The 17233-nt window shown below is 36.4% G+C and overlaps 1 protein-coding gene across 7 annotated transcripts in view; it reads right to left on the bottom strand.

Moving 5' to 3' along the window:
• Positions 1-17233, bottom strand: part of DIAPH2 (diaphanous related formin 2) — an 816328-nt gene that overhangs the window by 558072 nt on the left and 241023 nt on the right. For all 7 annotated transcript variants that reach the window (XM_070605395.1, XM_070605389.1, XM_070605392.1 and 4 more), the window contains 4 exons: positions 15281-15345; positions 11654-11758; positions 7217-7510; positions 5239-5353 (listed from right to left, as the gene is read on the bottom strand). In XM_070605395.1, the coding sequence (XP_070461496.1) occupies positions 5239-5353; positions 7217-7510; positions 11654-11758; positions 15281-15345 (579 nt within the window). The remainder of the gene's footprint in view (positions 1-5238; positions 5354-7216; positions 7511-11653; positions 11759-15280; positions 15346-17233) is intronic.

Here is a 17233-nt window from a genome sequence, read left to right as displayed (position 1 = left end):
AGAAGCTAAATTTTATTAACCTCTTATGTTTATTTCTTATATTTCCTCTAAGCAACATTAAAACCAAAGAAATTGCTTACAACTTCCACACACACTATCTTTGTTCTTCCTGAAGCCTCTGGAGAACCCTAGAAATTCTAATTAGGATTAGCAGTTATAACCTACATATTTTACTATTATTTCAAGTTTAGTTAATATTAACAATCACTACTTTAATTTTTACATAATATCACTGTAATCTATAATTACTATAGATTTTTAAGGAAAATAACACTGTTATTATAGCCTTGATGTTTATATGTTCCCAAATATCATCAAATCGAATAATAAATAAGACTAGAACACATATACAAATTCCAACAGTTACAAATATGATGTATATTCAAAATTACTAATAGGGTCTTCTCCAGCTGCCTCTAATATATGTATACATTTTTTCATTAATCTAGAAAGCATTCTGAGATATATTTTGTGATATGGCATCATTATGGCTTATAACAAGAACCTAAACATTCTGAGCACGGAAACACCGGAATTGGAAACCAGAAGAGACCTTTGAGACTAAGCTTAAGAATCTGTGCCAGTCAGGATACCATCCCATCTTGCCTAGGCTACTGATGTATGTTCAGAATCAGTGCTCCATCACCTATCTGTGAATTCCCATCGCCTGTCTGTCTGCCACAGGTCTGCTCAACGGTTAATCATCAAATTACTGTGCCCCTAATGCTTAAAGAACAAAACCCCATTTCCTGAGTGTAAAGTTCATCTTATCACCTTCACCCCAAAGCCCCAATGCAACAGGCTGTGCTTTCAACACAGTATGCACTTCACCCCCTCCCGTACTTTGTTAATGATGTTCTCTGCCTAGAATGTTTTCTTTCTGTTTTCCTCTAATGAAATTCTACTTAAATTTCAAGGCCCAGCTCAAATTATACCACCTCTGGGATCTCCATTTGCCCTACTCAAAATTAAGTATTTCCATTTATGCTCCCATGGCTTTTAAAAAACATCTATGCCGGGGCTGGCCCAGTGGTGTAGTGGTTAAGTGCACACATTCCACTTTTGGTGGCCGGGGATTCGCCAGTTCGGATCCCGAGTGCAGACTTATGCACCACTTGGCAAGCCATGCTGTAGCACGCATCCCACATATAAAGTAGAGGAAGATGGGCACGGATGTTAGCTCAGGGCCAGTCTTCCTCAGCAAAAAGAGGAGGATGGCCACAGATGTTAGCTCAGGGCTAATCTTCCTCCAACAAAAAGTAAAATAAAATAAAATTTTTTTTTTTAAGGATTGGCACCTGGGCTAACAACTGTTGCCAATGTTTTTTTTTTTTCTGCTTTATTTCCCAACACCTCCCCCCCCCCCAGTACATAGTTGTATATCTTAGTTGCAGGTCCTTCTAGTTGTGGGAAAATTTTTTTTAATTAAAAAATAAAAAAATCTATGCCAACATTGAATACAACTTGGGCTAAACGCAGTGTACCTCTTCCTTTCTCCCTCACTAGATGACGAGTTCCCTGGTACAGGGGAAAGACTTTATTCACTTCTCTCTCCTATTTAGTATAGTATCTTGCACAGAGTGGGTACTCTACAAGTAGAAATTAAATGAAACGAGAGACCCATTCTCTCCTAAAATAGAAATAATTTGGTTCACAATAGAAAATTAAAAATAATTTTCTCTAAAACTCTAAGAATAAGTAACTCAAATAAAAAGCATAAGTTGATGGTACTTTCATATAATAAATATTTACACATTCAAATATTAGAGGTATCAGACCTAGTGCATTTTAAAACTTCTTTCTCTTTAGCAAGCAGAAGTGACTTGAAACTCCTATGTTAAAGATCTTCTTGAAACATAGACCAGTAATGCCTTACAAAGCATTTAGGGAGAACAGAGACCTGAGCGCTCTCAAAACCACCCACAGGAGGAGGAATTTCTCAGAGGTTTTGGAACACTGGGTCTAAGGGCTTTGAAAATAGGTCTTAGAAACAATGAGCGAGTTGCTCCTTCTGGAATGCAGCTAAGTGAGCGGCAAACAGCAGCAGAATGAGGAAGAAAGTGGTGCCCTGGAGCTCAGAAAGCCAGGGCAGCAGCATGGATCAGGTTCACTGGAGCCGAGCTGCCTGCGGATTTCTTACTGATCCTGCCACCTATTGACCAAATTATGAATCAAGGCACTGCAAGTGACAAGGAACTTCAGCTGTTACAGTAAAACCAATCAATAGTTATTAAGTGTTATTAAAATAAATGGCAGTATTGCATCATTAAAATTTGTTTGGGCTATGTTATGCATGTCTGGAATACGCTATGATGCTTAATTGTTCCTTTAAATGCCCTTTCAGAAATAAATCTTAGTGAACGTAATGGTACGGAATGGTGCTCCTATCTTATTTGCACTCCAATATAAAAATGAGGAAAGTAGAAGCAGGAGGAGTAGCGTATAAAAAATTCAGAGAATCAGACTTAAGAGGAATGAAGATGCGGTATTCTCAGCAGTGAGTACATGAGAGCCTTTATGTGACTCCTTCCTAGTTTTGCTTTGGGTTGATTAGGTTTGAGCAGCCGCAGTAAGAATTGCTTCTATGGTAACTGTTTGGCTCTACCAAGTGCTGCTCAAAAGAGCAGGAAATTCTCCTGCTGAATTAACAGTTGTATTAAGTGTCAATAACTAAAATAAAACACACACACACACACAGCATCACGTGAAATGAAAGGGAAAGGAGAATTAATATTTATTAAGTGCCTGCTATACCAAGCACTGGGCTGGGTGCTTTAAATATATAACCTTATTTAATTCTCACAATACCACTAGGTAAACATTAGTCTACTCATTTTATGGATGAAAGAATTCCGTCTCAGAGGTTACAAGCATCGCAGCTGGAATGCAAATATGTGCGCCTCCTTTCCTCTGGCTTCTCCCACTATACCACACTACCTTTAGAAACTCTCTAATGGGTTTTATACTTACTTCTTTGTCTCAAACTTCATTTTCTTCGTTTGTAAAATAGAGAGTCTGGGCTTGATCACTTCTAAAGTCCAGACTAACTCTAAAATTTTAGGAAACCTATGATTCTTGTGGGACTCCAAATAAATACATCAATAAGTAAAAGAGCAATGACTTGATGCAAAATGTTCAAAGGACCGGAGGGAGAATTTCACAGAAAAAGAAATTAAAATTGCCTATGAATATGGGGCTGGCCCCGTGGCCGAGTGGTTAAGTTCGCGCGCTCCGCTGCAGGTGGCCCAGTGTTTCGTTGGTTTGAATCCTGGGCGCGGACATGGCACTGCTCATCAAACCACGCTGAGGTGGCATCCCACATGCCACAACTAGAAGGACCCACAACGAAGAATATACAACTATGTACCGGGGCACTTTGGGAAGAAAAAGGAAAAAATTTTTTTAAAAAACCTTTTAAAAAAATTGCCTATGAATAGAAGAAAAGCTGCTCGACTTCACTCCTAATGCAAGAAGTAAAAATTATAACATGGACAATCTACCATTTTCACCTCCAAGATGGGCAAAGGTTGTGGGAAACAGACGCTCACATATATTTTCGGTGGCACTATAAAGGGACAAACTCTTTGGCAGGGAATTCGGTAATATCTATCAAAATCATAAATACACACAGCATTTTATCCAGGAATTTTGCTTCTAGAATGTATCTTACAGTTAGATCCTAGGTGCACAAAGGTATATGTAGATACGTGTTCGCCGTAGCATTGCTTGAAACAGCAAGACTGGAACTAATGTAACTATCCATAATGGAGGATTGGTTACATAAATTAAGATAGGCCCATACCACAGAATTCTATGCAGCATGTAAAAAGAACACAGTAGATAAACACAAGCTATTATGGAATAATATCCAAGTACATAAAGTGAAAACAGCAAGAAGTAAAAAAGAAAAAAATGATAAATATGCATATGCCTCTAGAAGTATAGACTGTTTCTAGGAGGCAATGTGAGAAAGTAGTAAGAGTGGTTTGCTCTGGGAAAGAAGCTGCAAGTCTGGGATTAAAGCAACATGTTTACCACGCCTTTTTTGTTCTGCTTTTGTTTTACTATATGAATACCTGGACATAGGCATGTTTTATTTTTTAATTTAAAAAAGTGATTATAATTATCTCTGGAGTCATTGAAGAGCCCTTTAAATGTGAAGTCTACTATAGCAAATAAAAAGGAAAAAGAAAAAAACCCTAACAGCAGGTATTTTTTAGAATGTCAAAATTCTTCAGAATACCCTAATCACCCCAAATTTCTGTGTGTGTGTGAACTTCAATCTGTGAGGAACAACAAATACAGTGCACGCACCTCCGGTGTGCAACATATAATAGAAGGGCTGAGAAGGAATAATTTTCACCTCTCTCTCTCTCTCTGAATCTTCCAGAATTCACATTCCCACACCCTAGGGCATGTTGTGACAAATCAGACAAATGAATGGTAAAGGTGCTAATTCCAAGGCATGGGCCTATGGAATAGATAAATTTCTTAGTTGTAAAGACTCATTCAGACTGAAAAAATCCTATGCTCAACTCAACTATCAATTCTGCAATAATTAGTAAAATAGTAATGTTAAAATAAAATACCAAAAATTCACAATAATTAAATACAAGATTGAGAAGTTACCTACATAGCATGAAAATTACGTGTGAAATTTACAAGACGTTAAGGATCTAATCATAAACGAAGCACTCTATTATCAAATCAGTAACATACACTTATTAGGTACCAGATTTTGATATTATTCCAGAAACTCTGCTTATAGAAAAAACTATAAAATTTTCTAGGAAACCAAATTAATAAGTAGTATCAACGTAAAAGACTATTTAAGCACTATGGCAACCATCTTATTCCAATTTCATGAAAACTTCTGAGCTATTACTATTCTGTTACATTATTTTCTCTTACATGGTGAATCAACAAATTCATCTCCTCTGCTTCTCAGTAAAAATGATAACTTTATAATAGAGGGGTATAACTCAGATATTAAACTATAACAATAAAACCCATATTTGCAGATGAAGAATAACATTTATGCAAAATAAAATTAAAAGGAAAAAGAGCTATCTTCCTTTAGCCGCTGGGTAAAATATAGTTAATATGTTCATCTATTTATGTTTGACTCTGTCCAGTGTGGAAAGATTATACATGCACAAATTACCAGAAAATTTTTATCAAAGTGATGAATTCAATATATCAGAGTAAGAAATTTATATTTAAAAAAATAAAACGTACCTTTTATCTGGGTAGCAAAATTCAGTGCCAACTGTGCAAAGAGATCTGGATTTTCAAACTTGTCCTCCTTAACTTTTAACCAGAAACAGTTCTCAGATAATTCTTTGGGTTCGATCTGAAAAAAAAATAAGAAAGTTTCTAAATGATTACTTCCTATTTAATTTTTCAAAGAATTCACTTTCAGCAAGGCTGAATGACATTTCCTTTACTCTTCTACCTACTAAATCAATTTTAGGATCTACCAGAATAACACTTTTGAAGCAAATATTCATTGGGAAAGTCACAGAATTCTATTGGTGAACAGAAAAGGTACCCGATAGCAATAGGCCACGCAGCAAATTACATTTTAAAAAACCTTCTACTGGAAGGACTCTTAAAAATAATTTAGTAGGAGCCAGCCTGGTAGCGTATCAGTTAAGTTTGCACATTCTACTTTGGCAGCCCAGGGTTCACCGGTTCGGATCCCGGGTGCGGATCTTTGTACTGCTTGTCAAGCCATGCTGTGGCAGGTGTCCCACATATAAAGCAGAGGAAGACGGGCACAGATGCTGGCTCAGGGCCAGTCTTCGTCAGCAAAAAAGAGGAGGATTGGTGGCAGATGTTAACTCAGGGCTAATTTTACTCAAAGAAAAATAAATTAATAATAATAATAATAATAATAATAATTTAGTAAATTCCTCCCCCAACTCATATACATTCTTCTTGCTCCTGGATTTTTACAAATGAGGAAACTGAGATTTAGAAAAGTGAATTCCCCATGTTCACTGACTAGGTTGAAGGCAATAATCATAATAATAATTGACACTTACATATCTCCTACTATGTGCAGGTACTGTTTTAGGTGATTTGCATCTGTTAATGCATCTAATTTAATCCTCACAATAATCCTTTGAAGCAGGACCTATTATTATCTCCACGTTAAAGACGAGGAAACTGAGCGACAGAAAGTTTACGTGGCTGCCCAAGCCAGTAAACGGCAACGGGGGGATTTAAGCCAGGCAGTGTAGCTCCAGAGAATTATGCTCTTAACTACTTCACTGAAACCCAAGATTAGGACTGTTCCTTTTCCAGCACATCATGATGCTTTGTGATATGTATGGACCATTACACTGTATCATTACATTTATACACACAGAATAACTGGGCCAACAGCTTCTGGATCTTACAGTTTGGTGGAGTGTATCTAATAAAAAATAACTACACTCCAAAACCATTTATACCTCATTTAATCTTATGGACAAAGCATAATTATACACTTAACTTTAAAACCAATTTAACCATTCTTCTGGTCAAACCAATTTACTATGTAGACACTGTCAGACATCACTGTATGTTCTTGGATAAGTCATTTCCCCATATGGGGGTCTGGGTAATTGTATTTTCATTAGAGGATTAGTTCCTAGTGAATGGGGACTGTGTCAATCTTGATAATAAGCTTTTCACAAGATATATTATTTGATAGTAATAAAGCAAAATAACATTCAAAAGAAAAAACTTTCATACATCACATCAAAAAACAATTAGGTTACATCAATAGTGAATACTGTCACTTATTTAACACTATCTGAAAGTTTAAAACTAAAAAAAAAAAACCATTCACTAAGAACAAAACTAAGATAAAAAGTCTCTATAATAAAAAAGATTATATTTAAGAATGTTATAGTACTTAAAGTTAACAACGGTAAAAGAATCAAAATGATCTTTCATTCGGTGATATATTTCATATATTACTGTCTAACACCACTTTCACTTTGATTTTCCTTTTGCCTTCTACATTAATTTCAAATTACCTGTGGACTTTACAATTCTCTAAGTACTAGACTAAAAGACGAACATAAGATGGTGAACTCACAAAGGAAAGCAAAACAGTAGCAGTCGCGTTCTCAAACATTACATAATACACGTAGCAATACAGTTATTCACACATTGACAATCAACTCTGGCTAGACAAAGCCAAAAACTCTAGTCATAGGATTACCTTTGACCAGTTGATTCTCTTCATGGCCACCTCAGGTTTATATATTTTCTTCTGCTTCATTCCATATGGCAGATCAAGCGGTGCTCCTAGGGGAGGAGGTGGTGGAGGAGGCACCCCAAACAAAGGTGGTGGTCGTTGGACGCCAATCATTCCAGGTAAAGGAGGTGGAGGAGGGGGAGGTCCTTGGAGTGGAGGTGGCGGTGGTGGAGGCGGGGTTGGAGGGGGACCCCCACCTGGGAGTACAGGTGGAGGAGGAGGGCATGGAATGCCTGATGAAGCTAGGAGTCCGGGTCCCTGAAATACAAATAATCCAATGTAGGAATGCTCATGGTAAAATATAGTAACAAAGAAAACTCATCCATCGACATTTGTGGTTTGTTTGTTTAAGACTGTATGGATGCACTTCAGTTAATTGAGCAGCGTCTAAGGCTTTAACAATACAGGGAAAAGACTTGCATAGATTCCTGATAAGCATTATAAACTCCAGACAATGACCACTTCTAACACACTAATGCCAGGAAAGGTGGCATCCTCAAAGATTTTCTGGAACACTCCTCCAAAATAATGAAAAATTATATTTCATTATAAATATATGCAAAGAAGTACTGTATAGTTTGGGCCTGTTAGACTGGTTGGCTTGAATACGGGATAATTAATAGAAGGTCATAGATTTGACTCCTTTGGGGCCAATTAGCTATACACAAAGAGTCTGTCTCATAGCACCACTAACTTACTGTCTTCTAATACCAATAATAATAGTAAGCAACATCCATTTGCATAGTAATATATGTTTATTAACATAAAATCACATTCATCTTATGATGAAAATTTATTTTCGTCCTTATTATAACCATATAAAATAGGTAGGTTATTTTTATCTCACCTTTATCTCACCACTCATAGATTAAGAACCTGTAACTGCAAAAACGTTAGGTGACTAACGAAAGGTCACAGTCTGAAATGTGACTAAGATTTGAACGTGGTTCTTCTCACACCTAATGCAGTCCTCTTGCCGCTATAGCAGACTGCCTCCTGTGAATGGGTGTCATTTGCCACGAGGGGAATTAATTCACTCAGATTGGATTATGAGGAGAGTATAACATGTCTACCACAAGAAAGCAACGTCAAGCTAGCTCATTCTGTAGATAATGAATGACAGATGAAGCAGAACGCAGCATTCCACATGGTCTACTGTTTTGATGAATAACCCGTACCTGTTTCTTTAAACCATTACTGATCACAATGGTTCATTTTCCAAAAGAAATATAAAAGTGGAGTTATTTATTATAAATATTCCTAAGAAACTCATACCAATGAACGGACATCTTTTGTAATCAAGACATGACATTAGATTAACTGAATGAAAGGTTTAAAACTAATGAAATTTCTTGGTGTAGTGTTATTTTTATTTGGGAGAAAGTCTTCTTATCTTTACTAATGTGAATTTCCTACTTGGACTACTTCATTGTGTGAACTAAACTTGGAAATACCTTTACAAAATAAATAAATTGAAGCATATTTTTGGAGCAACAATTTAAAGAACTCGTATATTTATAAGAATATTAACAATCATAATCATAGAAATGTTTCTCATACTATTCAATGCACGTTGCCCACTTTATTCACATATATAAATGTTTACGTGTGTGTATATATATATATGCAACTAAATGTTTATATACTTAACAAATGACAATCCTTTCCCGAGATTAGGAAGAATTAAAGAGGGGATTAAAACATGCAAAATTCTTTTAACTTTATTTTTAATATAGCAAAATTCTAGAAAACGGTAAGGGAAATCAAATAAATTCTGGGGGAAATTAAAATAATTCCTCTGAAAATTTCAGGAAATTGCTAATTTACCTTACAAGTTTTGTGTATAAATGGATTTGTTGAATAACTTTAAAGGTAAAATGCGTATCCCATTTTTTTATTAATAAACAGCAAAGTTAAAGTAGTATGTGTTTGTAAGCATCAAATTTTGTCTCTGTTAGATCATATTTATGATACGAAACTTGTGCAACCCTAAAAATGCTATTACTTTAACATAGGCTTTTACTCAAGTTAAATACATATTTTACAAATTTAATAAAGAATCTCAAACATTTATATTAAATGTCACCAGTCTTTAAAAATTGAATCATACCAGCCCTTTTCTTCCCTCCCATGAACAATTAGTAATGGAAAAATTAACTTAGGCTACAATAGAGTATTGAGAATTGAATATGGCAAATGAATAATTTAATATTTGACACAATTTTGGGTGCCCCAGACAGGACTGAGAGACTCTGCACTTTTACAGACCAGCTAATTTAATAATAAATAAGCAACAATTCACGAAATGGTAGGTGCAGCAGGGCCTTGAATAAGAACAATAAGTAAAGACACTGACCTCAAGGTGCTTATGAACAAGGAGAAGAAATAAAACAGGCACCCAAACAAATACGATATGAGCGGTCTACGAAAGTGATAGAGAAGTTTCGAGAAATCCCCTAACGAAGTTTTTGGTGAAGCTTTCCAAAGGATATCTTCCTGAGCTTATCCTTAAAGGATATATTTTGCAGGCACCGATGAGCAAGGGAGGGCATTTCTGACAGAGAATAACATAATTTAGCATTTCTTAACTAAGTTCCATGAAAACACTATTTTCCAGGAGATGTTCACAGGTGGTCTGCGATAAAGGATTCTGCGGTAAATGAATTTGAGAAAGCTGTCTCAAAAAGAATTGGACAAGTTTCGTCAATGTAGGACATCTCAGACCCTTTAATATGCTAATGAGTAACGTGAATCTCCAAGAGGAAAATTTCAAGTATACCAAATTTATTGGACTATGGAATGTTTTCCTCATGAAAAACCTATTAGCATCTCTGTGACTAATGTGTGGGAAACGCTGGCAGAAGGAAAAGTGCGGAGACAGTAAATTCTAAATGTGCAGGGAGGAAAGGTGACTTAGCTGCAACAGAGGCTGCAGGTCGGGGAGCAGTCAGAGACCAGGCTGCAAAGGGGAGATAAGGGAGCCCAGGATAGAAGGGCTTCCAATGCCTGCTAAGGAGATTTTTATTTAATCCTGAATGCAACAGGCAAACATTGAACATATTAAAGCCTGGAGTGACAATAATCAGGGCAGTGTTTTAGGAAGATTAATTTGCCACTGACATAAAGGATAAATTTGAGGAGGAAGAGACTATAGGCAGGGCGAAAAGTTAGGCAACAACTGTAATATGCCAGGCGGGAGGTAACGAGAGAGTGGCCCTGGGCGTCCTGGGTTTTGGTACAAGGGCAAAAAGAGTCAGAGAAAGAGCTGACATAAAACAGTAACCAGCTTAATTTGTCAGGTGGTGGGGCAGGGAAAAGGCAAAGAAACTCCAGCTTTACTCTCCAAAAAATTGGTGGTAAAATTAAACAAGAGTGGAAGCCAAGCTGGTTTGAGGAAAGGGAGGTGACTGCAAATAATGGGTTTGATTTCAACATGCAGAGAGCTAATCAAGAGCTTAAAATACGAGATAAACTCAGGGGAGTTGAAACCTACTACAAGGTGATATTTAAATTTATGTTACTCAAGGGGATATTAGTGCAAGGACAAACGGAGAAAAGAGCAGAGGACAGAACATGGGGGAACGTCACCATTTGTGGGGGGCAAAAATCTAAAGAGAAACTAAGTTCTCAGAGATGTCAAAAGGGAAGTCAGATGATACAAAAAAAGAGAAAGATTCAGTGAAAAGAAATTATTGAATATTATAGATAAGTGAAACAGTCTGAGAGCAGGAAAAGGTCACTGCATTGGGTAATTCGGAGTTCATGGGGGACTTGTGAACTCATTTTTCAGTAGACTGATGGAAACAAACCTAGTCAATCAAGAAACACCTACTAAGCATCCACTATGTTAAGAGGTAATCTTCCATTTCTTAATATTCACTTGAAACATAAAAAATGTCAAGAGTACTTAATCAGTTCTAAAGTTTAGATACCATAATTAAGATTTTAAGTATATATGGGAGCTTTTCATCATGGGGAATGTAGGTAGAAATGTAAAGTTGCTAGGTTTTGAAATTATGGCATTCATGATTTAAAGAGGTCTCAAAAAGCTTTTGGGATAATTAAAATTAATGAGCATTTCCACATTCTTTTTGAAAGAAAATACTATGCATCCAATTTTTCAAATCATCATGAAAATTTCATTTCAGAAACAGTCTTGCTTGTATAATATATTCCATTAAAAATATTCAGGGAAGTTTAAGCAACGAATGCCTTATTTTTCTCCAAATATTAAAATGATTTGTTGTCCCACAAAATCAAATCTATAGAGTTACTTCAACTAAAATGTGAAACTGCCACAAAGTCTGCTTCTGGTCACATTTTTCCTTCCATCTAACAAGATAATTTTCTACCATCGAACTCACTGTGACATGACACAAAGTCTATATCTTGTTTCATTACCTGGGTTCGAAGTTGCTGGATTTCTGTTTCAAGCTCTTTGATTTTTTCTTCTCTTTTTTGAAGCTCAGCTTGAGCTTCCTGTCGAGCTGTGAATTCTTCATCGAACTGCAATGATCACCACCATAAATGTACACTTCATAATACAGTTTTGAGAAAGCTTCAAATAACATTATGTATTAACTAAGTGGAGCGACTCTTGCTTTGCTGAATTCCCAAGTCACTCAGAAAATCAGAGCTCTTGATTATTTTCCTGACAATTAAGCCTCCCTGTGGGGGGTGGGGTATTGCTTGCAGTGGTAGTAAAGAAGAAATATGCCCCCAACCCAAGGTAAACAAACCCTTTTTCACTTCTGAGAAAAGAAATACAAAACAAATTTTTAAAAAGGTGGACTGAGAAGTCTCTCTTCACATAGAATGGAATTTTTATTGTTTTGTTATTGAAAGATAGGTTTAAGAATTAATCATGTTTTTTAATGTTTTATCCCATACCTTTAAGTTTATCGAATTATTTGAAAATGAAGCAAAAATTAGCCATTGAGCAGTTCAATTTCTTAACTATATTTAATCTTGAAAAGAGATTGCACTTTTAGAACGCTCAAAAGGATGTACATTAATACAAATTAGAATATTTCTATTATAATCTTAATTGTCTAGCATCCAAAAAGTGAGGCTCCACAAAATCTGACATTAGAATGGTATATGGCAGATTACATCCTCCTTCAGACAGTTAACCAAAACGTTTGTATAAAATGTTGTAAGGGGAAATGAGAGGTTCCATTACAGCGCGCTAAGCCAAAGAGACCATCTGAATGGTGAATATCCATTTACTGCCTCCTGCCCCACCCTCACCTCAGTCAGGGCTCTAAGCAGGCCCAAACAAGCTGGCATACTTAGAGTGAATTCCACTTATGTCCAGCTACAGAGCATTTGCCCTTTATTGTCAATGTCATGTCAAGTCAGTTTAGAAGTCTATACGTTATTCCAGTGATGGTATTTCTGTTTCTAAAGGTGATACATCTTACTGTCTAGAATTGCCTTAGCGTTTGTGGAACAATAAAAAAGTATGTTCACTGTTAATAAATATTCATCCTCCTAGTAGATTTGACCTTTGGAAATTATAAAATACCATTCACATCCAAGTGTGAAGAAAGAGTGGGTGAGCAAATTGGATAATAATAGTGGTTGGGTCAAACCTGAAATACTCCTTCACTAATTCTTTTATTCATCTCTACTTGAGTCCCAGGAAAATGTCCTGCAGAGGTTGGTCCATATGATCTCTAATCTCTTTAAATTTCAAACCCATCCGAGATCCTTCACAGTCAATAAATGACTTGGTTTCCTAGTTCACTGAGAAGATGGGGCTTTTTCAACTTCACTACTACGCATGTTAAGATTTATCCGATTCTACAGTCCCATCCTCCCTCCCAAAGTTAGCGTCTGCTGTGTGCTTCTGAAACATGGTGCCTACACAAGCACACTGTACACAATCTTCCTCTACAAATGGTTTATTAGTATATTTGAAGAGAGGCACCCCAAGTTTCTGCTTGTGATTTAAAATGATCTTAGGGGCCAGCTTGGTGGCATAGTGGTTAACTTCATGCACTCCACTTCAGCGGCCCAGGGTTCGCCAGTTCAGATCCTGGGCGTGGACCTACACACTGCTCAACAAGCCACGCTGAGGTGGCATCCCACGTAGAAGAACTAGAAGGACCTACAACTATGTACTGGGGCTTTGGGGAGGAAAAAAAAGAGGAAGATTGGCAAGAGATGTTAGCTCAGGGCCAATCTTCCTCGCCAAAATGAAAGAACTTTAAAAAATAAATAAAAATAAAATGATCTTAATCTGTAAACGTGCCAACCAGGAATCACAGAAACCTAAGATACACAAGCTGGAAGCCTTCTTACAAGGCTGTTAAACTTGACCTGTCCTTTTAATGACAAAGAAACTAAGATCCAGGAAGAGTGAGTGGCGTACTTAAAGTCACAGCTAATCAGTGGAAAAGCTGAGATCAGATCTTACAGCTACTGCTTCTCATTCTAGCCATCCCTCGCCTTTTCTTTTACTACTTTATACGACCTCTTAAAATCACCCAGAATAAGAGAAGACATGCAGATAACCACTGGGAGGCCGTACATGTTTTCATTCTAAATGTTGGTGATGAGAATAAAGCATCAAACACTGAAATTTCTTTTTTATTATTTCAGGATTCCTTTTCCCATAATACATGCTTATAGAAAATTTTACCAGATAGATGATCATAATTTGTTCCAGTCTTATGGTATCTAATACAGTGATAGCGAAAAATTAAGGCGAGCCTAAGATTTTCAAAGGGAATTTCAAATGTGCTACTTAAAACAAGAACATGAGAAATATAAAGGTCTATTAATCAAAAAGCGTGCATTTCCTTTCACCACTAAAAATGACAGCTTCACACAAACGTTTTATGCTCAAGCTCTTAAAATCTAGTCTAGTGACTGAAAGAGCAAAGACATTTCTTCAGATGCCCTGAAGTAACTTTAGTAATACTCTATAATTTCTAGAGTGATAGCAAAAGTGATTATCTAATCTCCAAGGTAAGTCATAACTTCGAAGAGACAGCAATATGTAAGCACTTTATCTTGCTGTCAGAAGGCTGCAAACTGGAGAGCTTTTAGACTTGTGCTTCAATGCTTCTCCCTGCCACCAACGGGAAATACTATACTAATGCTTCATACGGTCTACGACAAAGAAATGCAACTTTCGGTAGAAGCTCATAAAAGTATACTATGCTTTCATGAAACAAGGAAAAGACAATCCGAGATTTAAACAAAATTAAGATATTCATAAAGCTGGTATGAACACACAAAGAAAGGGGGACCTCACATTCCACCAAACCTACATGAAGTAGCAGCATCATTTAAAAAATGGTAATTAGGGGCCAGCCCCGTGGCTGAGTAGTTAAGTTTGTGCACTCTGCTTCGGCAGCCCAGGGTTTCGTTGCTTCGAATCCTGGGCGCAGACATGGCACCGCTCATCAAGCCATGCTGAGGCGGTGTCCCACATGCCACAACTAGAAGGACCAACAACTAAAAATACACAACTATGTACTGGGGGGCTTTGGGACAAAAAGGAAAAAAAATAAAAATCTTTAAAAAATGGTAATTATAAAATTCAAAGAAGATAAGTTTAAGCAGAGAGAAAAAACACCTTGCATCATTCTGTTGCTATCAATAGCTCTGACTTTAAAGACATAACACCGATAATACTAGCTAAACAGCTCACAGTTCTCCAAGGAGCCGCCCACGGTAAACGAGAGCTGCAGGAAAGCGATGCGGGCACGTATTTCAGTTGATTGCTTCTAACTATATCCTTCCAGCAACCTAATTTTATTTCTTTTATCACTTTAGTAGAATATGGCCAGTGCTTTTCTTTCATAATGGATAAAAGGTGATAAAAAGGGACAAGTAGCCATCTTATCTTATCAGGAAAGAAATCAATATTCTGTGGTTATGTTTAAATCTAGAAACACAAACTACTACATAACTGAAACAACATTTATAAGGCCTCGCATGAAGAAACAAGGCACAATATGTATTGTAATTAAATTATAAACTTAAAAATTATGGTTAATATTTTATAAGCCTTACCTTCTTCGAAAACTCCACTGCTTTTTGTTCACTTTCTTCAACTTTTGCCTTGTTCACACAAGAATCTATTAAGATTGACCAAAAATGATTAGAAATTATTGCATCAGATCTCTAGGAAAAAGATGGCTGCCAGCCTATAATTCTACTATGTAGACTATCATTTTTATGTCAACTGCTATTAAAGGGAAATTGACTTATACTATACATAAAACATAAACTACGATGTTTTCTTTCTTTTGCATACTAACTGAATCTGAAGTCAACGATAGTATTGTTTAGGCAGAAAACCAAGAATCCAAAAACATATTTGACTAACTCATCATTCCTTTAAAGGGATTCAATTATTTTCCAACTTTAACAATTATAGAATTCTTTAAAAAAATTTTTGTAGTTTATTATTGGTGAGGAGGTGCCAAAGAATCTATGCTTAAGATTATTAAGACTCAAAATGACCCTTAAAATAAGGCTAGAGGGGGAGATATAATAACACTCACTAATTCAGGCTTCCTAAAGAAAGATTCCATGTGAACAACTTCTGTTCTGAGGCAGAATGCAGTATGTAAATAGGGAAACAAACATAAAAACTCTTGAGTCTAATCAGACACTCCAGAATATAAGTAGCTGAAGAACCCCTTTTGGACAATATTCTCATTATTACATATACAGTCGATTCTGTACCTAGCCGTTCCACACCTATTTATTCACCCCAAAGAAATGGAAACATATGTCTATACCCAGACTTGTATATGAATGTTCATAGCAGTTTTATTTATAATAGCCAAAAACTGGAAAGAATCCAAATGTCCATCAGCAAGTAAATGTATAAACAAATTTCAGTACATTCATATGCTGAAATACTACTCAGTTATAAAAAAAAGAATGAACAATTGATGCACGCAATACAACAACATGAATGAATCCCAAAATAATTATGCTGAATGAAAGAAGACAGACAAAAAGAGGGTACATGGTGTGTGCTCTGTTTACATAAAATTTTAGAAAATGAAATTAATCTATAGTAAGAGAAAGCAGATCAGTGACTGTCTCAGGATGGGAGAGGTGTAGAGCCATGGGAAGGAGAGACTACAAAGAACACAGAAACTTTAGGGGGTAATATAGACGTTTATTATCTTGACTGTGATGCTGGTTTTAAGTGTATACATAAATATCAAATTTATCACGTTATATTCTTTAAATATGGGTAGTTTTTCTTATGCCAAGTATAGCTCAATAAAGTTTTTTCCTTTTTTTAAAGAACTGTGTGCTGGAGCTAGGAAACTAAGGAGGAAATCGAAAAATTATGAGATCACAGAGGGGCGAGACCTGTGCTGTGCTGGTAATGGTTGGAAATGATTTTGATTTAAATTTCAGTGGGAAGGCACTGGAAAGATTTAGGCAGGAATATGACTGGAATTATGAAAAATACTAGACTTACAGAATTGTGAAGTCAGAAGAGACTCTATGCTCCTCAAATCCAGGTGATCTTAAAATAGAGATCCACAGATTTCCTAGAAATTCTTGAAGCACCTGCTAATTTTTTTGAGTATGCACATGAGTGTGCGTATGTGTTCTAATGAAAGTTCCACAGCATTCATCAGCTACTGAAAAAGGCCTTCTGACCAGAAAATATTAAGAACCACACATATATTTGACTTCTGTGAATTTAGAGTTGAGGAAACTGAAGCCCAGAGAAGTTCAATGATTTGTTCATAATCACAGAAATGACACATGGCTGAGGTCCTCGTGGACTTTGGTGTTGACTATCCTCTCTTACCTGATCCCTTCATCTCTCCCCACCCCAATGCTCTTGATTAAGGGTCCACAATCATAAGTACTTGGCACACAGTAAACAAATGTCTGTTGAACACTGAATGAGCTAGCCAAAATCAACAGTAGAGTATGCGTGCCAACTATGGTCCATAATACATTATAAGCCAATACAAATATTTGGAA

Source organism: Equus przewalskii, chromosome X (genome assembly GCF_037783145.1).
Source record: "Equus przewalskii isolate Varuska chromosome X, EquPr2, whole genome shotgun sequence".
NCBI classification, from domain to species: Eukaryota; Metazoa; Chordata; class Mammalia; order Perissodactyla; family Equidae; genus Equus; species Equus przewalskii.
Note: the sequence above shows the minus strand (reverse complement) of the source record. Positions and strands in the feature narration are given on the sequence as shown.